The 26,851-nt window shown below is 39.6% G+C and overlaps 6 protein-coding genes across 6 annotated transcripts; all 6 read right to left on the minus strand.

Annotated features, from left to right (window-relative positions):
* Positions 1-1,186: 1,186 nt before the first annotated feature.
* Positions 1,187-4,059, minus strand: LOC145205635 (uncharacterized). Its single transcript, XM_080078365.1, has 11 exons — positions 4,002-4,059; positions 3,734-3,895; positions 3,502-3,672; positions 3,322-3,432; positions 3,117-3,263; positions 2,866-3,027; positions 2,637-2,810; positions 2,261-2,416; positions 1,753-1,905; positions 1,547-1,690; positions 1,187-1,283 (listed from the first exon to the last, which is right to left on the minus strand). Exons 1-11 carry the CDS (start codon positions 4,057-4,059, stop codon positions 1,192-1,194), a joined length of 1,530 nt encoding a protein of 509 aa, XP_079934491.1. The 3' UTR covers positions 1,187-1,191.
* Positions 4,060-6,224: 2,165 nt separating this feature from the next.
* Positions 6,225-7,575, minus strand: LOC145205039 (uncharacterized). The gene is made up of 4 exons (XM_080077674.1): positions 7,422-7,575; positions 7,173-7,349; positions 6,967-7,110; positions 6,225-6,675 (listed from the first exon to the last, which is right to left on the minus strand). The coding sequence occupies exons 1-4, from the start codon at positions 7,561-7,563 to the stop codon at positions 6,584-6,586; spliced, it is 555 nt and encodes a 184-aa protein (XP_079933800.1). The 5' UTR covers positions 7,564-7,575; the 3' UTR covers positions 6,225-6,583.
* Positions 7,574-9,053, minus strand: LOC145205636 (uncharacterized). Its single transcript, XM_080078366.1, has 8 exons — positions 8,996-9,053; positions 8,745-8,906; positions 8,513-8,587; positions 8,333-8,443; positions 8,128-8,274; positions 7,866-8,027; positions 7,630-7,810; positions 7,574-7,577 (listed from the first exon to the last, which is right to left on the minus strand). Exons 1-8 carry the CDS (start codon positions 9,051-9,053, stop codon positions 7,574-7,576), a joined length of 900 nt encoding a protein of 299 aa, XP_079934492.1.
* Positions 9,054-11,681: 2,628 nt separating this feature from the next.
* On the minus strand, positions 11,682-14,680 carry LOC145205637 (uncharacterized). Its single transcript, XM_080078367.1, has 11 exons — positions 14,623-14,680; positions 14,361-14,519; positions 14,129-14,299; positions 13,955-14,062; positions 13,750-13,896; positions 13,510-13,671; positions 13,278-13,463; positions 13,063-13,218; positions 12,606-12,758; positions 12,399-12,542; positions 11,682-12,112 (listed from the first exon to the last, which is right to left on the minus strand). The coding sequence occupies exons 1-11, from the start codon at positions 14,678-14,680 to the stop codon at positions 12,021-12,023; spliced, it is 1,536 nt and encodes a 511-aa protein (XP_079934493.1). The 3' UTR covers positions 11,682-12,020.
* A 2,169-nt stretch (positions 14,681-16,849) lies between these two features.
* Positions 16,850-20,300, minus strand: LOC145205638 (uncharacterized). The gene is made up of 11 exons (XM_080078369.1): positions 20,243-20,300; positions 19,988-20,146; positions 19,756-19,926; positions 19,575-19,685; positions 19,370-19,516; positions 19,113-19,274; positions 18,881-19,057; positions 18,666-18,821; positions 18,167-18,319; positions 17,961-18,104; positions 16,850-17,665 (listed from the first exon to the last, which is right to left on the minus strand). The coding sequence occupies exons 1-11, from the start codon at positions 20,298-20,300 to the stop codon at positions 17,574-17,576; spliced, it is 1,530 nt and encodes a 509-aa protein (XP_079934495.1). The 3' UTR covers positions 16,850-17,573.
* A 2,332-nt stretch (positions 20,301-22,632) lies between these two features.
* Positions 22,633-26,028, minus strand: LOC145205038 (uncharacterized). The gene is made up of 11 exons (XM_080077673.1): positions 25,477-26,028; positions 25,075-25,236; positions 24,837-25,013; positions 24,657-24,767; positions 24,452-24,598; positions 24,206-24,367; positions 23,974-24,150; positions 23,759-23,914; positions 23,514-23,687; positions 23,308-23,451; positions 22,633-23,016 (listed from the first exon to the last, which is right to left on the minus strand). The coding sequence occupies exons 1-11, from the start codon at positions 25,532-25,534 to the stop codon at positions 22,925-22,927; spliced, it is 1,560 nt and encodes a 519-aa protein (XP_079933799.1). The 5' UTR covers positions 25,535-26,028; the 3' UTR covers positions 22,633-22,924.
* Positions 26,029-26,851: the final 823 nt, after the last annotated feature.

Here is a 26,851-nt window from a genome sequence, read left to right on the forward strand (position 1 = left end):
TGCACTTATAAATATTGCTATAGTATTACTAAATAGCTGATAATACAAACCGCACCTTTCCAACATCTTGAAGCTTGACCTAAAAATGTTATCAATATGAACGCAACCGGTTTAAAAATTGTGGATAGAGAATGAACTTTACTACACGACATAACAGCTCTATGTTGGTCTGGCGTATATATCCGTCTGTTAAAATCCTCCTTAATAATTTCAGGAACATCGAAGCATGCGATCAATTTTCAGACAAGATACTAATTGAACTTACAGGGTATTCCGTCTTGAGTTTTGTCGTTACCAGGAACATGTTTGTTTGTTACACAAAACATGGGAAGAATTTTTCTAGGTTACTTCTCAGCCACCGTTTTTCAATTCAAAAAGGCTGAATTTTTCCGCTACATGCTGTGATAGTTTTAACTCAATTAACTCATGCCTAAATGGTGGCGCATGCTTTTCTCGTTGTCGTGGAAACAAGCGGCAAGTTTTCATGCAAGATGCGATTCAGGGATAAACCACAAGATGGGCCATGTCCAGTGTTTCTCAAAATGGGCGCCAAATCATTTACGTGGCTGTTCGCAATAATATAGGGGGTCCGGAGGTTAAATGGATTATTCGGGGCCCTGAAATAAATCTTCGAACTTAATACAGGGACATGGACAATTTGTTCACATAATACTTTAGGTAAAATGTTTGTTTTTTTAAAAAAACATTTCTTTTTAAAATTCGAACTTGGTCAAACAGTGTCAGTGTTTGAGCCTAAATTGTCCGATTTTTTTCGTTGTTTTAGGCCGTTAGAGAAAGTGTATTGCCATCACCAGCGGTTTAGAGGGGTAATATGTGATAGAAACTTTTGAGAAACACTGGTCTGGTCACTAAACGAATGCGTGCAGTATTGGGTAAAAAATATTTAATCTGCCAGATACCGGTTGGAATAAATCACGCTACAACATGCAAAATGTACAACATGATACGCTTTTGCAATAAACATGGAAACTTTGTATTTGATGACATGCAGATCATATTCAAAGTCGCGCCAACTGTCAAAGTCAGCAATCATGCAAAGAATATAAACTGCTTCAATAAATTTACAGTAAAGGTTTATAACCGGAGTTTAACACTACATAATATAATCTACATCATGCAAATCACACAGTTTAAACGTCACCCAGCAAACAAACAAAATCTCTGTCCATTTTACAACGAGAAGAATCGTTGCAAGGAATATCCGATGAGTGCAGGGAGAGACATCATCAGCAAACTCTGCAATGGCATCGCAGACCCGTTGCCTGCAAACAAAACTTTGTTTAAATACTCGACCAAGTGTGTTTCGTTTACTTCATTTGTCGAAAACGCTTTTGAACGTAGAATTCTGGGTATTTATCTTCTGAGGCAGTCGTTTGTTGCATTTTATATCAGGACGCTTTTTGGTCCAGTTCTTATTCAAAGTGAATTCTTAAAGTTTATTAAACTTTTCACAAATCGACTTTGGTGCAAAAAGTCACAGAAAAAGTAACTGGGTTACACCGGTATGTTTTATGGTAACACGCACCTTGGTTGCAACCATTCCCTGTGCAGGTTCTGTTGCACACTCGGTAATCGACCCCGTCAACAGTAGTCTCGTTGCAGCTGTTTCCTTGGTCGAAGAAAGCGCATCCTCTGGTGACGTCTCGGCTGAAACCTTCTCTGTCTTCACCTGAACCGCGAAAGTTTGGGTCAGAAATGTCATTTTCCACTTTCATTGACAAGTTTGCTTACCGATTTCCCTGACGAAGCAATATCGATGAGCAGGGCTTGTGCAGACAGTTGCCACTGGTGGGTTGTTGAGGCAAATGTCGTATCCAGCCACAAGTCCGTCAAAGCTGGATGAAGACCTTTGAGTACTGCAGTCCACACATCTGCTGCGGTTTGCTATAAAAAGATTGTCAACAAACTTTATAATTTCCAAACTGGAAACAGCGCTGAAGCGTTTATGCAGAACAACGATCACGGCACACTTATTATATGTATAAACCATAATACGCCAGGCCCATTGAACGAGTCTTATCGAATCAGCCGGTCACCAAGCATTCCCGTATATGACAAGACATAAATTAGAGAAATCTAGCATGCAGTGGGATTCGAACCCATGTCAGGGGCCATTTTCACGTCTTGCGCTTTATCAACTGTTCTAAACAGGCTACGTGTCGAGCCATAATTCAATCGGTCTGGCGTACAGTGAAGTATTTCCAAACTAGAAAGGTTTAACGACCGAAGTGCAACTTACGAAATCCAACGTTGCATCCGTCTTCAGTGCAGCTTTCCTCGCATGTCACTCTCAATGCGCTGCTTGTTCCAAGTGTTGCGTTAGTGCAAGAGTTCACAGATGTTGTGGAATCACGGCATCCTCGTTCAATTGATTCAATCATAACATCAGGATTAGCTGAATAGCAATCCACGTTAAAGCACAAAGAAAACAGTAAAACCAACGGACGATAAAATTCTTGCTAGAACAGAATACTAAGGTTTTTATCGTCCTTTGGTTTTACTCTAATAAAAAAAAGCAAACAGTGATCGTCAGTTTAAGTCGTGCTGTGATGGTTTTCATCGATTACTAAAGTTGTCATTTTGAAAGCACAACAATTCAAACACGAACCACGTACCTTGGTAGCGAAGATCGCCTTTTTCCTGGTAGTAGTAGATAATTCTTGTGTAGCACTGATTCGCTGCACCTTGGCAAAGTGTTCTCGCGGTTTGAGTGATGCATGAAGAACCTCCGGTTCCTGTGCATTGTACGCACTGGAGAGCTCTATCTGCGGCCGCTACAACTCCATCAGCTGCAAACATTCACTTGTCAACTTCGCTGTTTTCCATATTATTGTTTGTGCTTACGTGTTCCTGTGTTGCAGTTATCGGTCTGACAAGTGCTAGTGCAAGTCTGTTCAGTGTGATCGGTGAATCTGTTGTCAGAAGGGTTGGAAAACTCGCATCTGTCTTGGAAGTTGTTGGTTGTTGTGCACCCGCGGGTTATTCGGCTCGTTACCACGGCCCCAACTACAACAGACGTGAATAAAAATATTAAAGTTTTTTTCCGTCTGAGCTTGTCACAACATTTGCTTTTGTGCATTTTTAAAATAACCTACCGGCATCATACAGGGTAGTTCTAGTTGTTGTGCAGTAAACATTTGCAGCCGGCATATTAATAGAGCAAGCTGTTCCTGTTGTTTTTGTGGCACAAGTGCTGTCAGTTTCCTGGGAGCATTGGACGCAAGAACGACGGGTAACTGTCACTGTGTGTAGAAAGTTGGATAAATTTGTGATGGTTGCAAATCTGATGTTGATATTTACCTGCAGTTCCACAATCAGTTCCACTCCAATCTCCCGCACAAACGCACTGACCAGTGAAGTAGTTGCAATATCCGTTGTTCATGCATGTTGATGCGCATGACATCAAGCTGTCTGTAAGTTGCAGCAATAAGTGATTTATCTTGTAATGATAAGTAATAACGTTGTCATATGTCAACTCACTTGCTGCGATCGTGTTGCAGTTGTTAGTTGTGCAAATATGGTAGCAAGTTGTCATTTCAATTCCATTGTTGAATGCTACTTCGCATTTTGGCGATGCTGGGACGGTTGTTATTGTGGAGTCAAAGTCACTTGCAGCATCTTGTCTGGTTCTCGTCATCATGCTCAGAACACCTAAACAGATTTGTCAAAACATGAAACTTCAAGTTTACTAACTCAATTCACTTAATCTCACCGTCGCGGAAAACGCTCGTGGTTAAGCAATATGGAGTCATAGATGAAGTAGCAGCTGGTGGGATTAAGTTAGTTGCGTTGTCGTAACAATAGTTGTCCGTCTGAGTCTGGTCAGCATACAAGCCCGTTGTCGCGCACACTATGCATGATCTGTTTGTTTGGCCTGAAAGAAATGTCGTATTGTTAGACGATCTTGCGTCGTGTAACTAACATTTCTCAAGAAACTCAGACATTTGCATTATTTATCTTTTATTAAACTTAAAACTTACCATTGACAGAAACGAAGCAGGCAACCGCCAACATCACACAAACTATCGACAACTTCATTATTATCACTTATAATTACTGTTTTCGAATTAAACAAAATGTTTCCTACAACCTGAAAAACAGAACAACAATAGTTTGTGGTGGGAAGACGTATTTTTTTAAAACTTAATTGGATTCTCAGTTTTTCTTATTAATGAATCTGAAGCTGCAAAACAGAGTTAACTTTGTCAAGTTTTGACCGTTTTTCCGCCGAACCTGAAAGTAAAAATATCAGTATCAGTAAAAATCTTTATCAGTAAAAAATTTTTTGTCTTTAACAAAATTCGATTTTTATTGCTTGATTTTTTTCTCTACGGCGTTTGTATTTAATATGGTGATATAAAAAGTAACCTTCCAAAACGCCCAAGACCAATCTAGTTATTCTGTTACAAAGATGTTATTTAAAAACAAGTTCCCGCCATGTTGTGTAACAATATTTATGTAACATAATAATTGCTGTTGTAAATTTTTGTACAAATTTTTTTGGGTATGTATTTCCATTGTGTATTTTGCTCCTTGCTGCAATTTTTTCCGGGTAAACGTTTTTTTTTTTCTTAGTCTTAGTACTCTTCATAGTAAATGAACGTTGAGTAAAAAAATTTACGTTGATTGGGCAGATAGGGCTAGGTTTGCGTTTTTTGCCATGGCAAAGCATTGCAGAAGTTATGAAGTTTTAATAAATTGTAGTTTTCCTTGGTGCCGCTGTACATCGACAAATTGAAATGCGTTTACGATTGCAATCAGTTAAATAGCGTGTTGGGTGAACTTTGTTCGCCACATTTGCCGCTTTGACGTTTAGTTTGAGGTTTTTGGTGGCGAATTGAAAGCTACTCTTAAAGGTTTTCAAAACAGAAAAGTTTTTGGTTCAAGTTTTCGTTGCGAGTAATTGCCTGGTTTATGCGCAAGTTCAATTATTTTTCGTCAATTAAGACCACTTACTAAACAATGGTTCGCTTGGGCACTTTTAGTTGAACGGTTAATTTTTAACATTATTGTTGTGGATAATTTTAAACAGGGGCATCCCCATCGACCGTACGGTTTTAAATTTTCGGATTTTGAGCGAATTTTAAAACGTTGCCGGGAAACAGAACATTTTTAGCAGCGTCATGTCCAGACTAAATTATGTTGTGTTGCTTAGTACGGGTTGGTTTAAAACAGGGGTGTGCAGCCTGCAGCCCACCGGCCAAATACGGCCCTTGATTAAAGGTTGTGCAGTCCGCAGTGACGCTTGGTTTTCAAATGTACTGGCAAACGAGTCCAGTTAATATATATTTTTAAGCAGATTAATGCATCCGGTGCTATTTTTCTCCGACCTGACAATATGTGGCTAGAATCAAATGTGTATTTTACTTGTAATTGTTAACTCAATATAGGCATATTTGGTATGCAACAAAGTAAAATCACCTTGTGTTAAAGGTGCGGCTCGCGATCTAATTATTGAAATTGTATTTGGCCCCAAAGTGACAAAGGTTGCACACCCAATGTTCGAAACGTCGGTTTGGCTAATTTGCAGGTGCCATAAAAAGTTTTTGTGAGATTTAGAACGTTTTTAACTGTTTTACCCTATGATCGGAATGAGCGTTAGTTGTGTGAGGTTAGGTTTAATAAATATTACGGTCCGACAAGATTTTGATTTGGTTGCGCCAAAATTTAAGCTGAGCAGAAAAAAATGTCGAAAGTTTAAGTCGCCGGCGTGAGTTACACGGATGAGTGATTACGTCACGGTTGGCATGGTAACGAGTGGTATCAAAAGAGTTTGTCATGCGGAACGTTGCGTTGAAACATTTCCGACCCACGCGCGAAGTTGGCAGGTTGTACGGTTAATTCTGGGATAATTTGGCGCGTAACTTACCGGTCAAACTTTGTAAATCCAGTGGGTGGATATTTAAGTGGTTAATATAATACCAACGTGGATTGATCCTTGCACCTTGGACATACTTACTGCACATTCGACATACTACACATGTTTCATTGCACCGCAACCTATTTTTTTCAATGCAGACTATAACAAAAGGCGGTTTTCACGTTTTTTTGCCATTTTTGTAAAGCCCAACATATTTAGTAAGTTTTGGTGGATTTTATGTTGATTTAAACTTCCCCATACATTGAGATTGCGGGTGCAAAGTTGTAGGAAATTACAGTGTGCAATATCTTCAAGGTTCAGAAAACTAAAACTGAAGCGGAAAAAAATCACAAAGCAGCTTTTTGAATCAGTGTGAAGCAAGCAAGCATAAATCGTTGTGTGAATAAGCTGCATGCACGTCACATTGCGGAAAGCAGGTTTTGCGATTAATAGAAAGCATTTGTATTTTGCGGCACACAGAAAACATTCAATTATCTTGCCAACTGAAAAAAGTCAACAATCATGCAATGAACGATCAACTGTGCGCTCAATATTCACCAAATTGAAGCAAGCATTAGCGGATAAGCGGAAGCATCGACTACAAGCATTTCCCTTGCTGGGATAAAATAATAATTATTTCTACATCATGCAAATCACACAGTTAAAACGTCACCCAGCAAACAAACAAATTCTCTGTCCATTTTACAACGAGAAGAATCGTTGCAAGGAATATCCGATGAGTGCAGGGAGAGACATCATCAGCAAACTCTGCAATGGCATCACAGACCCGTTGCCTGCAAACAAAACTTTGTTTAAATACTTGGCCAAGTGGGTTTCGTTTTTGTTGAAGCATTAAACTTTTGTAAAGTGCGACTGTGGCGGTTGGACACGTCCCAGGTGCGAAGTAATCACGAGTAACATATTCAGGTGCAATCAATAAAAGCAGAGTTTGATCGCTAATACTTGTGCGTACGGATCGAAAACCCAAATAGTTAAACTTTATTACAAACCTTATTTCTGAACAGTGGCGTTTTAAATTCTTACTGCCTAGTTGAGACACCGGTTTGTTTTATCGTAACACGCACCTTGGTTACAACCATGTCCGGTGCAGGTTCTGTTGCACACTTTGTAATCGACCCCGTCAACAGTAGTCTCGTCGCAGCTGTTGACCTGGTCGAAGAAAGAGCATCCTCTGACGACTTCTCTGCTGAAACCTTCTCTGTCTTCACCTAGACCAAGAAAGTTTGGGTCAGAAACGTCACTTTTAACTTTCACTGACAAGTTTGCTTACCGGTTTCCCTGACGAAGCAATATCGATGAGCAGGGCTTGAGCAGTCAACTGCAATTGATGGGTTGTTCAGGCAAACGTCGTATCCAACCACAAGTCCGTTGATGTTGAGAGTAGTTCCCCCAGTGGATGCCGCGACGGATCTTTCAGTACTGCATTGCACACATCTGCTGCGGTTGGCTGCAAAAAGATTGTCAGCAAACATTAGTATTTCCGAATTAGAAACGTTTTAACGACCGAAGTGAAACTTACGAAATCCTACGTTGCATCCGTCTTCAGTGCAGCTTTCCTCGCATGTCACTCTCAATGCGCTGCTTGTTCCAAGTGTTGCGTTAGTGCAAGAGTTCACAGATGTTGTGGAATCACGGCATCCGCGTTCAATTGATTCAATCATAACATCGGAATCAGCTGAATAGCAATCCACAATAAAGCACAAAAAAAGTTTGATTCAAACACGAACCACGTACCTTGGTAGCGAAGATCGCCTTTTTCCTGGTAGTAGTAGATGATTCTTGAGTAGCACTGATTCGCTGCACCTTGGCAAAGTGTTCTGTCGGTTCGAGTGTTGCATGAGGAACCTCCGGTTCCTGTGCATTGTACGCACTGGAGAGCTCTATCTGTGGCCGCTACAACTCCATCAGCTGCAAACATTCACTTGTCAATTTCGTTGTTTTCCATATTATTGCTTGTGCTTACGTGTTCCTGTGTTGCAGTTATCGGTCTGACAAGTACTGGTGCAAGTCTGTTCAGTGTGGTCGGTGAATCTGCCGTCAGAAGGGGCGGAAAACTTGCATCTGTCTTGGAAGTTGTTGGTTGTTGTGCATCCGCGGGTTATTCGGCTCGTCACCACGGCCCCAACTACAAGAAAGCGAAAGAACTAGTTTAAAATCGTGTTTAACGGGAACAGAACATACTTGAATTTTGCTTTTCACAGCTTCTCATTTTTGAAATGACTTACCGGCATCGTACAGGGTAGTTCTAGTTGTTGTGCAGTAAACATTTGCAGCCGACATATTAATAGAGCAAGGTGTTCCTGCTGTTTTTGTGGCACAAGTGCTGTCAGTTTCCTGGGAGCATTGGACGCAAGAACGACGGGTAACTGTCACTGTGTGTAGAAAGTTGGATAAATTTGTGATGATTGCAAATCTGATGTTGATGTTTACCTGCAGTTCCACAATCAGCTCCACTCCAATCTCCCACACAAACGCACTGACCAGTGAAGTAGTTGCAATATCCGTTGTTCATGCATGTTGATGCGCATGACATCAAGCTGTCTGTAAGTTCCAGCAATAAGTGATTTATCTTGTGTTGTTTAGTGATAATGTTGTCAGGTATCAACTTACTTGCTGTGATCGTGTTACAATTGTCAGTTGTGCAAGTGTGGTAACAAGTTGTCAGTTCAACTCCTTGGCTAAATACTGTGTTGCATTTTGGCGATGTTGGGACGGTTGTTATTGTGGTGTCAAAGTCACTTGATGCATCTTGTCTGCTTCTGTCCACAGATCACAGGTTTGCTTAACAAAATTCTGTCAATACCTGCACTTATCAACTAACTGTATCCTCCACTTAATTTACCATCGGCGATTGTGAACGTGGTGAGACAATGTGGAGTGACGGATGATTGCAACATAGATGCTTCATTTGTCGAGTTGTCATAGCAGTGGTTGTTGTTCTGGTCTTGGTCATAGTGCATGGAATTCGAACATACTCTGCACATTCTGTCCACATTTGTTTGGCCTGGAAATAAATTAATAAACAACAATTGAACAAAACTCCTGTAACGTGGGCATTCGTATGATTCATCTTTTGTCAAACTTAAAACTTACCATTGACAGAAACGAAGCAGGCAACCGCCAACATCACACAAACTATCGACAACTTCATTATTATCACTTATTTAATGTTTTTTAATTAAACACAAAGTTTCCTACAACCTGAAAAACAGAACAACAACACTTAGTGGTGGAAGGCGGATTCTTTCAAACAAAACTAAATCAGGCTCTTAGTTTTTTTTGCTATTAATCTAAAACTGCAAAACAAGTATAATTTTGACAAGTTTTGACCGTTTTCCGTCGAATCTGAAAGTAAAAATATCGGTGTCAGTAAAAACTATTTTTTTTCGCTCTGGCAGAATTAGGAATAAAAAATGTTTTACTGATTTTTTTATTGCAAGATTTTTGTCTCATGCTGGTAATAAATTTTATTTCCCTGAACGTCCAAGGGTCGTCTAATTTTCCCTGTTACAAAAAAAATTTCCTTATGTTGCTTAACAATGTGTTTATTTTATTCGATAACTGGTGTTGTTAAAATTGGTGTACACACTTTTTTGGGTTTTTTATATGTTTTTATGACTTCTTTTGTAATATCTGCTTCAGCCAAAACTGATGGATTTAAACAGGTGACGTAATTGGTTGATTGCAAGCAGCTGCAAATTTTGTTTTTACAAATTTTTAGTTTAGTATGAACGCTGAGTAAAAACGAGCACATGTTTTGAACAGATCCGTTTAAATGCGGTTGCTTGACTTTCTTCAGGTTTGTAACACCAATATTGTGAGGTTTGAATGCTGCCGCTGTGTATGGACAAATTGATATACGTTTACTGTTGCCATCAGTTACATGGCGTTTTGAGTTTAGATTGCTTGCCAGATTTGCATCTTTAACGTTAAGTTTTTGAATGTTTGGTGACCAAATAAAAGTTACCCTAGTGGTTTGCAAAACATGAGAGTTTTTTTCTGCGTGTTTTCTTCGCGAGTAATGTTCTGGTTTTATACGCAAACTCTCTGAAGCAAAATTTTGTTTGGGCACTTTCAGTTGAACGGTTAATTGTTAATATTATTGCTGTGGATTTCTTACTCGGGTGATTCGTTTTAAAGATCCGGGTTTTATGCGAATTTGAAAACGTTCTCGGGAAACAGAGCATCGTTAGCAGCGTCATGTCCAGACTAAACTATGTTGTGGTGCTTAATACGGGTTGGTTTAAATATCACTTCAGCTACCCTAGCAGGTGAAACAAGGAATTTTGTGAGGTTTAAAGCTTTTTGAACTTGTTTCTACTCTATGATCTGAATGACTATTAGTTTGTGTGAGGTCATGTCTAGTATTACGGTGCGGCGAGATTTTAGTTTTGGTTTGGTTGCGCTAAAAATTAAGCGGAGCAAAAAAGGGTGTGAAGTTTCACGGATGAGTGATTACGTCACGGTTGGCATGGTAACGACTGGTAGCATTAGGGTTTTGTCATGCGGAACGTGACGTTAAAACATTTCCAACCCGTGCACAAAGTTGCAAAGTTACACTAAAGATTTTTGCTGCAATTTATTTTTAAACTTTGAATTGACCGCTCGATACAAATTTTGAAAAATGTGGAAATTTATTTAGCAACAGGATATTCGGTCAATATGTTTGCTCCGGCGAACGCTGTATTTTTCCCGTACAAATGTTATTGCATGTGATTAAAACCGCTTAAAAATTTTTAGTCAACCAGTATTACTCGCATAAATGTTGACACACGCAGCCATGTTTAATTTGAAATGGCACGTAAGTTGTCAAACAGCTTTTAAAAACTTGCCGAGCCTTGATATGCAGTTTGTAACTGAAACAATAGACAATCAAAGTTGCCAAAAATGAAAACTCTCATACGATTTAATTCGACGCATTTCGCAACTCTAGGAAATTTATCTGCGAAATATATTGAAAAGGTATAGATGCGTAAAAAGTGTTGTCGTTAGAAAACGGTGTGAAACTTGTTACATCAGGTTTGAAGGTATACGTCGTAAATTAAAGTATGAAAACATAAAAATTATGGTAAAATGACCAAACAGTTGATGACACAAAGCGCGTCTTCCAGGAGCTTTATCTGAAAATGCTGTCAATACGAACCCAACCGATTTGAAAGTTGTAACAGAAAATCAGGTTATAAATGAAATAACTATATGTAATTCTGCTTACGAATTAGTTTTCTGGATTATTTCATTAACATTAGATAACAAAGTTAATTTGCCGAAAAGTTACTGGACTAAACAACAAGGTATTTCGTGTTTCAGTTTTGTGGTTATCAAGGAACATGGTTGTTTTACAAAGCATGGGAACATTTTTTTTACTTTATTAAACGACGATGCATTTTGCCTTTACGTGCTGTGATAGTTTTAACCCATTTAACCCATGCCTAAAGGGTGGCGCATGCTTTTCTCGTTGTCGTGGAAACAAGCGGCAAGTTTTCATGCAAGATGTGATTCAGGGTTTAAACCACAAAATTGTTTGTCTAGTGTTTCTCAAAATGAGCGCAAACGCATTCATGGGGCTGTTCGCAATAATGGTCGGGCGCTGGAATAAATCTGGGCAGTTGGAACCCTAAGCAGGGACAAATGAAATTCGTTCACATATCCATTTAAACATCCAACATGAGCAACTTGGGTAAATGTATTTGTAAAATCGATTCCTACGGAAATTCGATCTTGGTCAACCGGTGTCAGTGTATAAACCGTGGTTAAGTTTTTTTAAAGAAACTGTTTTGCAAATGGCAAGCAGTTTAGGGTAGTGATAAGGAAAACTGTTTAAAAACACTGGTTTGGTCAATAATAATTAAATGCGTGCAGTTAACGCTACAACATGCAAAATGTACAACATTGTACGCTTGTGCAATAAATATGGAAAATTTGTATTTGATGACATGCAGGTCACATTCAGAATTGAGCCAACTGTAAAAGTCAGCAATCATGCAAAGAATAGAAACTGCTTCGATAAATTTACAGTGAAGGTTTATAACCGGAGTTTAACACTACAAAATATAATCTACATCATGCAAATCACACAGTTAAAACGTCACCCAGCAAACAAACAAATTCTCTGTCCATTTTACAACGAGAAGAATCGTTGCAAGGAATATCCGATGAGTGCAGGGAGAGACATCATCAGCAAACTCTGCAATGGCATCGCAGACCCGTTGCCTGCAAACAAAACTTTGTTTAAATACTCGGGTTTCGCTTTTTAGTTGAAGCCGCAAGTCAAGTTAAGTGCGACTTAATTTGTCGAAAACGCTTGAAAGCGTAAAATTCTTGGTATTTATTTTCTGAGGCAGTTGTTTCTTGCATTTTATATCAGGACGCTTTTTTGTCTAGTTCTTATTGATAGTGGAATTTTAAACTTTATTAAACTTTTCACGATACAATTCTGGTGCAAAAGGCGCAGGAACTGTGACTGGTTTACACTTGTATGTTTTATTTTAACACGTACCTTGGTTGCAACCATTTCCGGTGCAAGTTCTGTTGCACATTTTGTAATCGACCCCGTCAACAGTTGTCTCATTGCAGCCGTTGCCCTGATCGAAGTAAGCGCAGCCTCTGGTGACTTCTCGAGTGAAACCTTCTCTGTCCTCACCTGAACCGAGAAAGTTGGTGTTTAGAACAGCCATTTTCAACTTTCACTGACAAGCTTGCTTACCGGTTTCTCTGACGAAGCAATATTGTTCAGCAGGGCTATCGCAGCGTGCTGCCACTGTTGGGTTGTTGAGGCAAACGTCGTATCCAGCCACAAGTCCGTGGTAGTTGGTTAATTCTCTTTGAGTACTGCATCGCACACATCTGCTACGGTTGGCTGGAAAAAGTTAAGATAAACATAAGATCTAAACTGGTATCAGTTTTAAAGCGTCGTTGCAGACCAGCAATCACGGCACACTTATAAATCACACGCCAGTCGCCAGGCCTATTGAACCAAACACTCAGCATTCCGTCATATGGCTAGGCGTAGGCTAGAAAAATCTGGCATGCGGTGGGATTTGAACCCATGTTCGCATCTTGCGCTCGATCAAGGCTCAGTGGCGAGCCTAAATACAAGGTCTGGACGTACAATTAAATATTTTTCGAACTGGAAACGTTTTGACGACGAAAGTGCAACTTACGAAATCCGACGTTGCATCCGTCATCAGTGCAGCTTTCCTCGCATGTCACTCTCAATGCGCTGCTTGTTCCAAGTGTTACGTTAGTGCAAGAGTTCACAGATGTTGTGGAATCACGGCATCCGCGTTCAATTGATATAATCCAAACATCGGGATTAGCTGACCAACAATCCACAATAAAGCACAGAGAAAGTTTGATTCAACCACGAACCACGTACCTTGGTGGCGAAGATCGCTTTTTTCCTGGTAGTAGTAGATAGTTTTTGTGTAGCACTGATTCGCTGATTCGCGGCAAAGTTTTCTCGCGGTTGCATCAATGCATGTGTGGCCATTGCCTGTTCCTGTACATTGTACGCACTGGAGAGCTTTATCTGCGGCCGCTACAACTCCATCAGCTGCAAACATTCACTTGTCAACCTCGCTGTTTTCCATATTATTGCTTGTGCTTACGTGTTCCTATGTTGCAGCCGTCGGTCTGACACGTGCTGGTGCAAGTCTGTTCAGTGTGGTCGGCGAATCTGGTGTCAGAAGGGGCGGAAAACTCGCATCTGTCTTGGAAGTTGTTGGTTGTTGTGCATCCGCGGGTTATTCGGCTCGTTACCACGGCCCCAGCTACAACATACGGGAATAAAAGTAATAAAGTTTTTTTGTCTGAGCTTGTCTCAACTTTTGCTTTTAATATTGCCTTACCGGCATCGTACAGGGTAGTTCTAGTTGTTGTGCAGTAAACATTTGCAGCCGGCGAGTTAATAGAGCAAGCTGTTCCTGTTGTTTTTGTGGGACAAGTGCTATCAGTTTCCTGGGAGCATTGGACGCAAGAACGACGGGTAACTGTCACTGTGTGTAGAAAGTTGGATAAATTTGTGATGATTGCAAATATGCTGTTGATATTTACCTTCAGTGCAATTAGTTCCCATGAAATTTCCCACACAAACGCACTGACCAGTGAAGTAATTGCAATAACCTCCGTTCATGCATGTTGATGCGCATGACAACAAGCTGTCTGCAAGTTGCAACAAGTGAATTATCTTGTGATGTTTAGTGATAATGTTGTCAGGTGTCAACTTACTTGCTGCGAGAGTGTTGCAGTTGTTAGTTGTACAAGTGTGGCGGCAGGTAGTTACTTCAACTCCGTTGCCGAATACTACTTCGCATTTCGGGGATGCTGGGACGGTGGTTATTGTCGTGTCAAAGTCACTTGCAGCATCTTCTCTGGTTCTCGTCATCATGCTCAAAACACCTAAACAGATTTATCAAAACATGAAACTTCAAGTTCACTAACTCAATTCCTTTATTCTCACCGTCGCGGAAAATGCTCGTGGTTAAGCAATATGGAGTCATAGATGAAGTAGCAGGTGGTGGGGTTAAGTTAGTTGCGTTGTCGTAGCAATGGTTGTCGGTCTGGTCTTCGTCGTAAAAACCCGTTGTCGCGCACTCTATGCATGATCTGTCTGTTTGGCCTGAAAAAATTTCGTATTGTTAGACGACCTTGCGTCGTGTTTAACATTTCTCAGAAAACTCGGACATTTACATTATTTAACTTTTATTAAACTTAAAACTTACCATTGACAGAAACGAAGCAGGCAACCGCCAACATCACACACACTATCGACAACTTCATTATTTTCACTTATTTAATGTTTTTTAATTAAACAAAAAGTTTTCTAGAACCTGAAAAACAGAACAACAACGATAGTTTGTGGTGGAAGGTGGATTCTTTCAAACAAAACTAAATCAGACAAGTTTTGACCGTTTTTCCGTCGAACCTGAAAGTAAAAATATCAGTGTCAGTAAAAAATATTTTTTTCACTCTGGCAGAATTAGGAATAAAAATTGTTTTTTACTGACTTTTATTGCAAGATTTTTGTTTCATGCTGGTAATAAATGTTATTTCCCTGAACGTCCAAGGGTCGTCTAATTTTCCCTGTTACAAAAAAAATTTCCTTATGTTGCTTAACAACATATTTATTTTATTCGATAACTTGTGTTGTTAAAATTGGTGTGGACATTATTTGTTTTTTTATGACTTCTTTTGTAATATCTGCTCCCACCAAAACTGATTGGATTTAAACAGATTGCGTAATTGGTTGATTGCAAGCAGCCGCAAATTTTGTTTTTACAAATTTTTAGTTTGTATGAACGCTGAGTAAAAACGAGCACATGTTTTGAACAGATGCGTTTAAATGCGGTTGCTTGAATCCTTCAGGTTTCTAGCACCAATATTGTGAGGTTTGAATGCTGCCGCTGTGTATGGACAAATTGGTAAACGTTTACTGTTGCTGTCAGTTAAAGGCGTTTTAAGTTAAGATTTCTCGCCAGATTTGCAGCTTTAACGGCAAGTCTTTGGATGTTTGGTGACCAAATGAAAGCCCCCACGCCTAATGGTTTTCAAAACATGAAAGTTTTTTTCTGCGTGTTTTCTTCACGAGTAATGTTTTGGTTTTATACTCAAACTCTCTGAAGCAAAAATTTGTTTGGGCACTTTCACTTGAAAGGTTAATTGTTAATATCATTGCTGTGGATATCCTATTCGAGCGATTCGTTTTAAATATACGGGTTTTGTGCGTATTTGAAAACGTTTTCGGGAATCAGAGCATACTTAGCAGCGTCATGTCCAGACTAAACTATGTTGTGTTGCTTAATACGGATTGGTTTTAAATATCACTACAGCTACCCTAGCAGGTGAAACAAGGAATTTTAGGAAGCTTAGAGCTTTTTGAACTTGTTCCTACCCTGTGATCGGAATGACCATTAGTTTGTGTAAGGTCGGGTTTAATAAATATATCACAGTACGGCAAGATTTTAATTTTGATTTGGTTACGCCAAAATTTAAGCAGAGTAAAAAAAGATGTGAGGTCGCCGCCGGTGTAAGTTACATGGATGAGTGATTATGTCAGGGTTGGCATGGAAACTGCCCATAGCATTAGGGTTTTGTCATGCGGAACGTCAAAACATTTTGCAGGTTATACGGAAGTTTTTGCTGCAATAAGTTTTTTTTGGAAATTTATTTAGCAACAGGATATTAAGTCAATATGTTTGCCCGGCGAATGCTATTTTCCCCGTATTATAATGCTATTGCATGTGATTAATACGCTTAAACAATTTTTAGTCAACCAATATTACTCTTATAAATGTTGGCACACGAAGCCATGTTTTTGATTTGAAATGACACGTAAGTTGTCAAACAGCTTTTAAAAACTTGCCGAGCCTTGATATGCAGTTTGTAACTGAAACAATAGACAATCAAAGTTGCCAATAATGAAAACTCTCATACGATTTAATTTGACGCATTTCGCAACTCTAGGAAATTTATCTGCGAAATATATTGAAAAGGTATAGATGCGTAAAAAATGTTGTCGTTAGAAAACGGTGTGAAACTTGTTACATCAGGTTTGAAGGTACGTCGTAAATTAAAGTATGAAAACATAAAAATTATGGTAAAATGACCAAATAGTTGACGACACAAAGCGCGTCTTCACGGAGCTTTATCTGAAAATGCTGTCAATACGAACCCAACCGGTTTGAAAGTTGTAACAAAAAATCAGGTTATAAATGACATTATGTAATTCTGCTATATGTAATGTGTAAACTATATGTAATTCTGGTTACAAATTAGTTTTCTGGATTATTTCATTAACATTAGAATACAAAGTTAATTTGCCGAAAAGTTACTGGACTAAACAACAAGGTATTTCGTGTTTCAGTTTTGTGGTTATCAAGGAACATGGTTGTTTTACAAAGCATGGCAACATTTTTTTTACTTTATTAAACAAATTTGCATTTTTTCGCTACATTCTGTGATAATTTAACCCAATTAACTCATGCCTAAAGGGCGACACATGCTTTTCTCGTTTTCGTGGAAACAAGCAGGAAGTTTTCATGCAAGATGTGATTCAGGGTTTAAACCGCAAAATTGTTTGTCCAGTGTTTCTCAAAATCAGCTCCAACGCATTCATGGGGCTGTTTGCAATAATGGTCGGGCGCTGGAATAAATCTGGGCAGTTGGAACCCCAAGCAGGGACAAATGAAATTCGTTCACATATTCATTTAAACTTCCAACATGAGCAATTTGGTTACATGTTTTTGTAAAATCGATTCCAACTAAAATGCGAACTTGGTCAATCGGTGTCAGTGTATAAACCGTGGTTAAGTTTTTTTAAAGAAACTGTTTTGCAAATGGCAAGCAGTTTAGGGGAGTGATAAGGAAAACTGTTTAAAAACACTGGTTTGGTCAATAATAATTAAATGCGTGCAGTTAACGCTACAACATGCGAAATGTACAACATTGTACGCTTGTGCAATAAATATGGAAAATTTGTATTTGATGACATGCAGATGATATTCAGAATCGAGCCAACTGTAAAAGTCAGCAATCATGCAAAGAATAGAAACTGCTTCGATAAATTTACAGTAAAGGTTTATAACCGGAGTTTAACACTACATAGTATAATTTACATCATGTAAATCACACAGTTAAAACGTCACCTAGCAAACAAACAAATTCTCTGTCCATTTTACAACGAGAAGAATCGTTGCAAGGAATATCCGATGAGTGCAGGGAGAGACATCATCAGCAAACTCTGCAATGGCATCACAGACCCGTTGCCTGCCAACAAAACTTTGTTTAAATACTCGACCAAGTGTGTTTCGTTTCGTAGTTAAAGCCGCAAATCACATTAAGTGCGACTTCATTTGTCAAAAACGCTTTTGAACGTAGAATTCTGGGTATTTATATTCTGAGGCAGTTGTTTATTGCATTTTATATCAGGACACTTTTTTGTCCAGTTCTTATTCAAAGTGAATTCTTAAAGTTTATTAAACTTTTCACAAATCGACTTTGGTGCAAAAAGTCACAGAAAAAGTAACTGGGTTACACCGGTATGTTTTATGGTAACACGCACCTTGGTTGCAACCATTCCCTGTGCAGGTTCTGTTGCACACTCGGTAATCGACCCCGTCAACAGTAGTCTCGTTGCAGCTGTTTCCTTGGTCGAAGAAAGCGCATCCTCTGGTGACGTCTCGGCTGAAACCTTCTCTGTCTTCACCTGAACCGCGAAAGTTTGGGTCAGAAATGTCATTTTCCACTTTCATTGACAAGTTTGCTTACCGATTTCCCTGACAAAGCAATATCGATGAGCAGGGCTTGTGCAGACAGTTGCCACTGGTGGGTTATTTAGGCAAATGTCGTATCCAGCCACAAGTCCGTCAAAGCTGGATGAAGACCTTTGAGTACTGCAGTCCACACATCTGCTTCGGGTTGCTGTAAAAAGATTGTCAACGAACTTTATAATTTCCAAACTGGAAACAGCCCTGAAGTGTTTATGCAGAACAGCGATCACGGAATACTTATAAACCATAATACGCCAGCCCCATTTAAGGAGACTTATCTAATCAGCCGGTCACCAAGCATTCCCATATATGAAAAGACATAGGCTAGAGAAATCTAGCATGCAGTGGGATTCGAAGCAATTTCAGGGGCCATTTTCACGTCCTGCGCTCTATCAACTGTTCTACACAGGCTCAGTGTCGAGCCTTAATTCAATCGGTCTGACGTACAGAGAAATATTTCCAAACTAGACAGTTTTAACGACCAAATTGAAACTTACGAAATCCGACGTTGCATCCGTCTTCAGTGCAGCTTTCCTCGCATGTCACTCTCAATGCGCTGCTTGTTCCAAGTGTTGCGTTAGTGCAAGAGTTCACAGATGTTGTGGAATCACGGCATCCGCGTTCAGTTGATATAATCCAAACATCGGGATTAGCTGAACAACAATCCACAATAAAGCACAGAGAAAGTTTGATTCAACCACGAACCACGTACCTTGGTGGCGAAGATCGCCCTTTTCCTGATAGTAGTAGATAATTTTTGAGTAGCACTGATTCGCGGCACCTTGGCAAAGTGTTCTTCCGGTTATGGTGTTGCACGAGTGACCATTTCCGGTTCCTGTGCATTGTACGCACTGGAGAGCTCTATCTGCGGCCGCTACAACTCCATCAGCTGCAAACATTCACTTGTCAACCTCGCTGTTTTCCATATTATTGCTTGTGCTTACGTGTTCCTGTGTTGCAGTTATCGGTCTGACAAGTGCTGGTGCAAGTCTGTTCAGTGTGGTCGGTGAATCTGGTGTCAGAAGGGTTGGAAAACTCGCATCGGTCTTGGAAGTTGTTGGTTGTTGTGCATCCGCGGGTTATTCGGCTCGTCACCACGGCCCCAACTACAAGAAATCGAAAGAACTAGTTTGAAATCGTGTTTACCGGGAACAGAACATTATTTAATTTCTTCTTCACTCTCAGTTTTGAAATAACTTACCGGCATCGTACAGGGTAGTTCTAGTTGTTGTGCAGTAAACATCTGCAGCCGGCGAGTCAATAGAGCAAGCTGTTCCTGCTGTTTTTGTGGCACAAGTGCTGTCAGTTTCCTGGGAACATTGGACGCAAGAACGACGGGTAACTGTCACTGTGTGTGGAAAGTTTGATAAACTTGTGATGATCGCAAATCTTATGATGATATTTACCTTCAGTTGTACAATTAATTCCCATGAAATTTCCCACACAATCACACAAACCAGTGAAGTAATTGCAATAACCTCCGTTCATGCATGTTGATGCGCATGACATCAAGCTGTCTGTAAGTTGCAGCAATAAGTGATTTATCTTTTAATGTTTAGTGATGAATGTTGTCAGGTATCAACTTACTTGCCGCGAGAGTGTTGCAATTATTAGTTGTACAAGTGTGGCGGCAGGTTGTTATTTCAACTCCGTTGCCGAATGCTACTTCGCATTTTGGCGATGCTGGGACAGTGTCTATTGTTGGGTCAAAGTCACTTGCAGCATCTTCTCTGGTTCTCGTCATCATGCTCAGAACACCTAAACACATTTATCAAGACATGCAACTTCAAGTTCACTAACTCAGTTCACTTAATCTCACCGTCGCGGAAAACGCTTGTGGTTAGGCAATATGGAGTCATAGATGAAGTAGCAGGTGGTGGGGTTAAATCAGTGGCGTTGTCGTAGCAATGGTTGTCGGTCTGGTCTTCGTCGTATAAACCCGTTGTCGCGCACACTATGCATGACCTGTTTGTTTGGCCTGAAAAAATTTCGTATTGTTAGACGACCTTGCGTCGTGTTTTAATATTTCTTAAGAATTCTAGACATTCACATTTTTTTACAAATAGCAACTTACCATCGACCGAAACGAAGCAGGCAACCGTCAACATCACACAAACTATCGACAACTTCATTCTTGTCACTTATTCAACGTTTTTAAATTAAACAAAAAGTTTCCTACAACCTGAAAAACAGAACAACAATAATTTGTGGTGAAAAGATCGGATTCTGATAAACTAAACTATATCTTAGCTTTTTTAGTTATAAATCTAAAGCTGCAAAACAAATGTAACATTGACAAGTTTTGATCGCGTTCCGTCGAACCTGAAAGTAAAAATATCAGTATTAGACAAACAAGTGAGCTATTATCTTTGACAAAATTAAAATTGTAATACTTCATCTTTTCTCCTCCCAAAACGCCCAAAACAATCTAATTTTTCTGTCACAAAGATGTTTATCAATTGTTAATCGTTTATTTTTTTTACCCGCGAACGCAAATATTAAGTTGAACAGTAAAGTGATGGTAAGGAGGCATCGATTAACCTTTCGGTTTTCGAGTGAAGATGCCCCCCAATAAACGTAATTAAACATATAAAGTTACAGGGTTAATGTGATTTGAAAGAAGTTCCCGCCGTGTTGTTCAACAATATTTATTTAATTTGATATTTGCTGTTGCAAATCTGTCTACAAATTTATTTGGGTATTTATTTTTATTGTATATTTTGCTTTTGCAAACCATTTATTTTTATGGTACTTGGTGTTTGCAAGCGGCTGCAAATTTTTAGGGTAAAGGTTTTTGTTTTTATTACTTTTCATATTAAACAAACGTTGAGTAAAATATGTTACCTTGATTGGATGGATAATTAATGTCGTTTTAAGTTTCTGTTTTTTTGCTATGACAAAGCATTGCAGAAGTTAAAAAGTTTTAATAAACTCTGGTTTTGATTGGTGCCGCTGTACATGGACAAATTGAAATGCTTTTACAATTGCCATCAGTTAAATGGCGTGTTAGGTGAAGTTTATTCGCCGAATTTGCTGCTTCAACGTTTAGTTTGAGGATATTTGGTGACGAATTTAAAGCTACTCTTAAAGGTTTTCCAAACAGAAAAGTTTTTGGTTCAAGTTTTCGTTGCGAGAAATTGTCCGGTTTTATGTGTAAATTCGATTTTGGTTTAATTGTTTTTGTGGTCAATTAAGACCACTTACTGAACAATAATTCACTTGGGCACTTTTGTTTAAACGGTAACTTTTTAACATTACTGGTGTGGATATTTTGTAACAGGGTCTGCCCATATTCCAGCGACGTTCCGCTTTTAAATATTCGGGTTTTATGTGAATTTGAAAACGTTGCCGGGAAACAGAGCATCCTTAGCAGCGTCATGTCAATACCATATTATTTTGTGTTGCTTAATACGGGTTGGTTTAAAACAGGGGTGTGCAACCTGCGGCCCGCGGGCCAAATGCGGCCCATTGATTAAAGGTTATACGGCCCGCAGTGACGCTTGGATTTCAAATGCACTGCAAACGAGTCCAATTATTATAAATTTTTGAGCAGATTAATGTGTCCGGTGCTATTTTTCTGCGACCTGACAATATGCGACTGGAATTAAAAGGTAAAATCACCTGTAACTGTATTTAACCCCAATGTGACAAAGGTCGCACACCCCCGGTTTAAAACATCGGTTTGGCTAAAATTTTGGAGGTGCCATATAAAGTTTTTGTGAGGTTTGGAGCGTTTTAAACTTGTTTCCACTCAACGATCGGAATGACCGTTAGTTTGTGTTAGGTCAGGTTTCATAAATATTACGGTGCGGCAAGATTTTAATTTGATTTGGTTTCTCTAAAATTTAAGTGGAGCAGAAAAATGTCCTAAGTTTAAGTCGCCGGCGTGAGTTACACGGATGAGTGATTATGACACGGTTGGCATGGCAACGGGCAGTGTCGGGAGAGTTTTTTCATGCGGAACGATACGTTGAAACATTTTCAACCCACGCGCGAAGTTGGCAGGTTGTACGGTTAATTCCGAGATAATATGGCGCGTAACTTACCGATCAAACTTTGGAATTCCAGTGGTGGGCATTTAAGTGGTTAATATAATGCCAACGTGAGTCGGGCCCTGCACATTAGACATACTTACCGGACATTGGCATACTACACATGTTTCTTTGCACTGCAACCTATTTAATTGTTTCGATGCAGACTGAAACAAATGACGTTTTTTACGGTTTGTTGTCGACAGTTTTAAGTAAACCCCCGCCATTTTTGTTAAGCCCATATTTAGTAAGTTTTGGTGGATTTTATGTTGATTCTAACTTCCCCATACATTGAGATTGAGGGTGCAAAGGTGCGGGAAATTACAGTGTGCAATATCTTCAAGGGTCAGAAAACTAAAGCTGAAGCGGAAAAAAATCACAAAGCAGCTTTTTGAATCAGCGTGAAGCAAGCAAGCATAAATCGTTGTGTGAATAAGCTGCATGCACGTCACATTGCGGAAAGCAGGTTTTGCGATTAATAGAAAGCATTTGTATTTTGCGGCACACAGAAAACATTCAATTATCTTGCCAACTGAAAAAAGTTAACAATCATGCAATGAACGACCAACTGTGCGCTCAATATTCACCAAATTGAAGCAAGCATTAGCGAATAAGCATTGACTACAAGCATTTCCCTTGCTGGGATAAAATAATAATTATTTCTACATCATGCAAATCACACAGTTAAAACGTCACCCAGCAAACAAACAAATTCTCTGTCCGTTTTACAACGAGAAGAATCGTTGCAAGGAATATCCGATGAGTGCAGGGAGAGACATCATCAGCAAACTCTGCAATGGCATCACGGATCCGTTGCCTGCAAACGAAACTTTGTTGAAATACTTGGTCAAGTGGGTTTTGTTCTTTAGTTAAAGCATTAAACTTTTGTGAAGTGCGACTGTGGCGGTTGGACACGTCCCTTGTGAGAAGTAGTCACGAGTAACATACAGATGCAATCAAAACGGGGGAGTTTGATGGCTAATACTTGTGCGTAAGGATCGAAAACCCAAATAGTTAAAACTTTATTACAAACCCCATTTCTTAACAGTGGAGTTATAAATTGTTACTGGCTAGTTAAGACATCGGTATGTTTTAACTTAGCACGCACCTTGGTTGCAACCATTTCCGGTGCAGGTTCTGTTGCACACTTTGTAATCGACCCCGTCAACAGTAGTCTCGTCGCAGCTGTTGCCCCGGTCGAAGAAAGAGCATCCTCTGACGACTTCTCGGCTGAAACCTTCTCTGTCTTCACCTAGACCAAGAAAGTTTGGGTCAGAAACGTCACTTTTAACTTTCACTGACAAGTTTGCTTACCGGTTTCCCTGACGAAGCAATATCGATGAGCAGGGCTTGAGCAGTCAACTGCAATTGATGGGTTGTTCAGGCAAATGTCGTATCCAGCCACAAGTCCGTTGATCGTTAAAGCGTTATTAGTGGCTGCCGCGATGGATCTTTGAGTACTGCATTGCACACATTTGCTGCGGTTTGCTGTAAAAAGGTGTCAACACGCGTTAGTATTTCCGAAGTGGAAACGTTTTAAGGACGGAAGTGAAACTTACGAAATCCTACGTTGCATCCGTCTTCAGTGCAGCTTTCCTCGCATGTCACTCTCAATGCGCTGCTTGTTCCAAGTGTTGCGTTAGTGCAAGAGTTCACAGATGTTGTGGAATCACGGCATCCGCGTTCAATCGATTCAATCATAACATCAGGATCAGCTGAACAATAATCCACAATAAAGCACAAAGAAAGTTTGATTCAACCACGAACCACGTACCTTGGTGTCGAAGATCGCCTTTTTCCTGGTAGTAGTAGATGATTTTTGAGTAGCACTGATTCGCTGAACCTTGGCAAAGTGATCTTTGGACTGCGTTGTTGCACGAGTGGGTGTCACCGGTTCCTGTGCATTGTACGCAATAGAGAGCTCTATCTGCGGCCGCTACAACTCCATCAGCTGCAAACATTCAATTGTCAACTTTGCTGTTTTTCATATTAATGCTTGTGCTTACGTGTTCCTGTGTTGCAGTTATCGGTCTGACAAGTACTGGTGCAAGTCTGTTCAGTGTGGTAGGTGAATCTGGTGTCAGAAGGGGCGGAAAACTCGCATTGGTCTTGGAAGTTGTTGGTTTCTGTGCATCCGCGGGTTACTCGGCTTGTCACCACGGCCCCAACTACAACAGACGTGAATAAAAATACTTTTTTTCCGTCTGAGCTTGTCACAGCATTTGCTTTTGTGCATTTTTAAAATATCTTACCGGCATCATACAGGGTAGTTTTAGTTGTTGTGCAGTAAACATTAGCAGCCGGCTGATTAATAGAGCAAGCTGTTCCTGCTGTTTTTGTGGCACAAGTGCTGTCAGTTTCCTGGGAGCATTGGACACAAGAACGACGGGTAACTGTCACTGTGTGTAGAACGTTGAATAAATTTGTGATGATTGCAAATCTGATGATGATATTTACCTGCAGTTCCACAATCAGTTCCACTCCAATCTCCCACACAAACGCACTGACCAGTGAAGTAATTGCAATATCCGTTGTTCATGCATGTTGATGCGCATGACATCAAGCTGTCTGTAAGTTGCAACAATAAGTGATTTGTTTTGTGATGTTTATTGATAATGTTGTCAGGTATGAACTTACTTGCTGTGATCGTATTGCAATTGTCAGTTGTACAAGTGTGGTGGCAAGTTGTCAGTTCAACTCCTTGGCTAAAATCTGTTGTGCATTTTGGCGATGCTGGGACGGTGTCTATTGTCAAGTCAAACTCGTCATTAGCTGCAGCATCAATTGGTCCTCTAAACACGGATGTCGGGATACCTGAAAAAAAAAAAAATTTTGAGAAAATTTGTAATTTCGATCAGCAAAAGAAACATCTCACCGTCTAGGAGTGTGAACCTGGTGAAGCAATATGGAGTGACAGTTGATATCATCGCAGTATTTTCCATTGTTGCGTTGTCATAGCAATGGTTATCAGCCTGGTCTGCGTCGTAATAGCCGGTTATGGTGCACGATCTGCAATTTCTGTCGACATTGGTTTGCCCTGAAAACAAGTTCGAAAAAAAACTCACAGAAATGCTATACAAACGAAATTTTAATAACTCATACTTTTGTGTTGGGAAAATATCATATTAATTAAATGTAAAGTGTTGAACAATTTTTGTGGTCGTTGTTTGGCGTGGAAAAGTGTTATATTATGAAAACACCTTACATCATATATTAAATACTTATAAAAAAAACCAGACATTTACATTATTTAACTTTTGTTAACCTTAAAACTTACCATTGACAGAAACGAAGCAGGCAACCGCCATCATCACACAAACTGTCGACAACTTCATTATTATCACTTATAATTACTGTTTTCGAATTAAACAGGAATATTTTTGAACCTTCACAAAATGATTCCAGATTAATATAGTAAAATATGCCTAATTCAACTTTTCTAATACTCTTGCTTCCAGAACTAATTAACGCAAAGGTTGATATTACTCCTGCACTCAAACACAAAACGCAGGTTGTCAACAAATGTTATCTGTTCTATCACACGTATTAAGAGCTTGCCCACATTATGAGTAATTATCAAATATAGTAACAAACAGTGGGTGGGTATTAGGTGGGTGAACCACAAACACGTACACACAACCTGTGACACCAACCTAAACTGCCATAATAATTATTTCGAGTTATGCAAGCTTCGTTGACCAGTAAAAACCTTATGCAAGCTTCCTTGACCAGTAAAAACCTTATGCAAGCTTCGTTGACGAGTCGAAACCTCAAATGAAGCTTGCCCGGTTACTTGCCCCACTGAAATACCCCACCCTGTTACCATTAACGACCCGATCAACAAACCACAATCTTCAAATCTTCTTGGTGACGGTTGCCAAGCGTCGACGAATGGCCGTTTCTGTTGGGCGAAGCGGGACAAACATCAGAGGTTTTTGTTTTTTTGTAAGTGACACCAGCAGCGTTGAAAGGAAACCTCTTGGGGCTATTATTCGTCCGCGGGTCGCTAACGGAATCTCTTTTGTTCCTCTGCGACGAATGTTCTTCCGTTCACGCTCTGGGCTGTCGTGGCACGTTCAGGCAAAATCTCCGTGAGTATTTTTCCATTAAATCGATTTTTTATCTGCTCTACCTTTTCCACCAGCTACAGAACTTCAAATTTCCAAACTGTATGTTTTTACCGTTTTTGATTTGGTTTGTGTCGAAATCACCTTTCTGAAAGTAGGTTTTTTCAAGCACTTTGTTCTTTGTTTTGAAAGTTTCATTTCCAAAAAGTGCCAAAATTGCAGTGACGTTTCTTTGTGAAAGAAGGTTTGAAACCGTAACCTAAAAGAGTTTGAATAAAATTTAGTAACTGGTTTTTCTTTCTGTTTATATTTGGCGACTAGAAACGTAATTTTACGCCGCAATTGTTCTGTTGCGTTCTGGACGAAGTATTTTCTTAGTGGATAAGAATACATCACATGATACGAATTGTCGTCGCAACAATATGTCAAATATTTTTCTTATTCTTTCAGGTTAAAAAAATATTGTTACAGAAAAGAGAAGGTATCTATCACAATATAAAGGCTTTCAACATTTATTACTTATTATCGTATTTGCCCAACTTGGAAGAATAATGAAAATGTTTCCAAGTTGAATTCGACGCGATT

This window comes from Phallusia mammillata, chromosome 8, assembly GCF_965637545.1.
Source record: "Phallusia mammillata chromosome 8, kaPhaMamm4.hap1.1, whole genome shotgun sequence".
In the NCBI taxonomy this organism is placed as follows: Eukaryota; Metazoa; Chordata; class Ascidiacea; order Phlebobranchia; family Ascidiidae; genus Phallusia; species Phallusia mammillata.

Excerpts from the sequence above, each read along its gene's own strand:
- LOC145205038 (XM_080077673.1), bottom strand. The coding sequence starts at position 25,534 with ATGAAGTTGTCGACAGTTTGTGTGATGATGGCGGTTGCCTGCTTCGTT. Across the intron at positions 23,915-23,973 it reads AGGCGATCTTCGACACCAAG|CTGATCCTGATGTTATGATT; the intron begins GTACGTGGTTCG and ends ATTATTGTTCAG. Across the intron at positions 23,017-23,307 it reads CGGAAATGGTTGCAACCAAG|GCAACGGATCCGTGATGCCA; the intron begins GTGCGTGCTAAG and ends TTTCGTTTGCAG.
- LOC145205636 (XM_080078366.1), bottom strand. The coding sequence starts at position 9,053 with ATGAAGTTGTCGATAGTTTGTGTGATGTTGGCGGTTGCCTGCTTCGTT. Across the intron at positions 8,588-8,744 it reads CACGTTCACAATCGCCGATG|TATTTAGCCAAGGAGTTGAA; the intron begins GTAAATTAAGTG and ends AATGCAACACAG. Across the intron at positions 7,811-7,865 it reads TAACTGCAACACAGGAACAC|CTGATGGAGTTGTAGCGGCC; the intron begins GTAAGCACAAGC and ends GAATGTTTGCAG.
- LOC145205039 (XM_080077674.1), bottom strand. The coding sequence starts at position 7,563 with ATGATTGAATCAATTGAACGCGGATGCCGTGATTCCACAACATCTGTG. Across the intron at positions 7,350-7,421 it reads CGGATGCAACGTAGGATTTC|CCAACCGCAGCAGATGTGTG; the intron begins GTAAGTTTCACT and ends ATCTTTTTGCAG. Across the intron at positions 6,676-6,966 it reads CGGACATGGTTGTAACCAAG|GCAACGGGTCTGTGATGCCA; the intron begins GTGCGTGTTACG and ends TTTTGTTTGCAG.
- LOC145205638 (XM_080078369.1), bottom strand. The coding sequence starts at position 20,300 with ATGAAGTTGTCGATAGTTTGTGTGATGTTGACGGTTGCCTGCTTCGTT. Across the intron at positions 19,927-19,987 it reads CACAAGCGTTTTCCGCGACG|GTGTTCTGAGCATGATGACG; the intron begins GTGAGATTAAGT and ends AAATGTGTTTAG. Across the intron at positions 19,686-19,755 it reads TTGCAACACTCTCGCGGCAA|ACAGCTTGATGTCATGCGCA; the intron begins GTAAGTTGATAC and ends TGCAACTTACAG.
- LOC145205637 (XM_080078367.1), bottom strand. The coding sequence starts at position 14,680 with ATGAAGTTGTCGATAGTGTGTGTGATGTTGGCGGTTGCCTGCTTCGTT. Across the intron at positions 14,063-14,128 it reads CTGCAACACTCTCGCAGCAA|ACAGCTTGTTGTCATGCGCA; the intron begins GTAAGTTGACAC and ends TGCAACTTGCAG. Across the intron at positions 13,672-13,749 it reads AACTACCCTGTACGATGCCG|CTGGGGCCGTGGTAACGAGC; the intron begins GTAAGGCAATAT and ends CGTATGTTGTAG.
- LOC145205635 (XM_080078365.1), bottom strand. The coding sequence starts at position 4,059 with ATGAAGTTGTCGATAGTTTGTGTGATGTTGGCGGTTGCCTGCTTCGTT. Across the intron at positions 1,691-1,752 it reads TTGCTTCGTCAGGGAAATCG|GTGAAGACAGAGAAGGTTTC; the intron begins GTAAGCAAACTT and ends TTCGCGGTTCAG. Across the intron at positions 1,284-1,546 it reads AGGGAATGGTTGCAACCAAG|GCAACGGGTCTGCGATGCCA; the intron begins GTGCGTGTTACC and ends TTTTGTTTGCAG.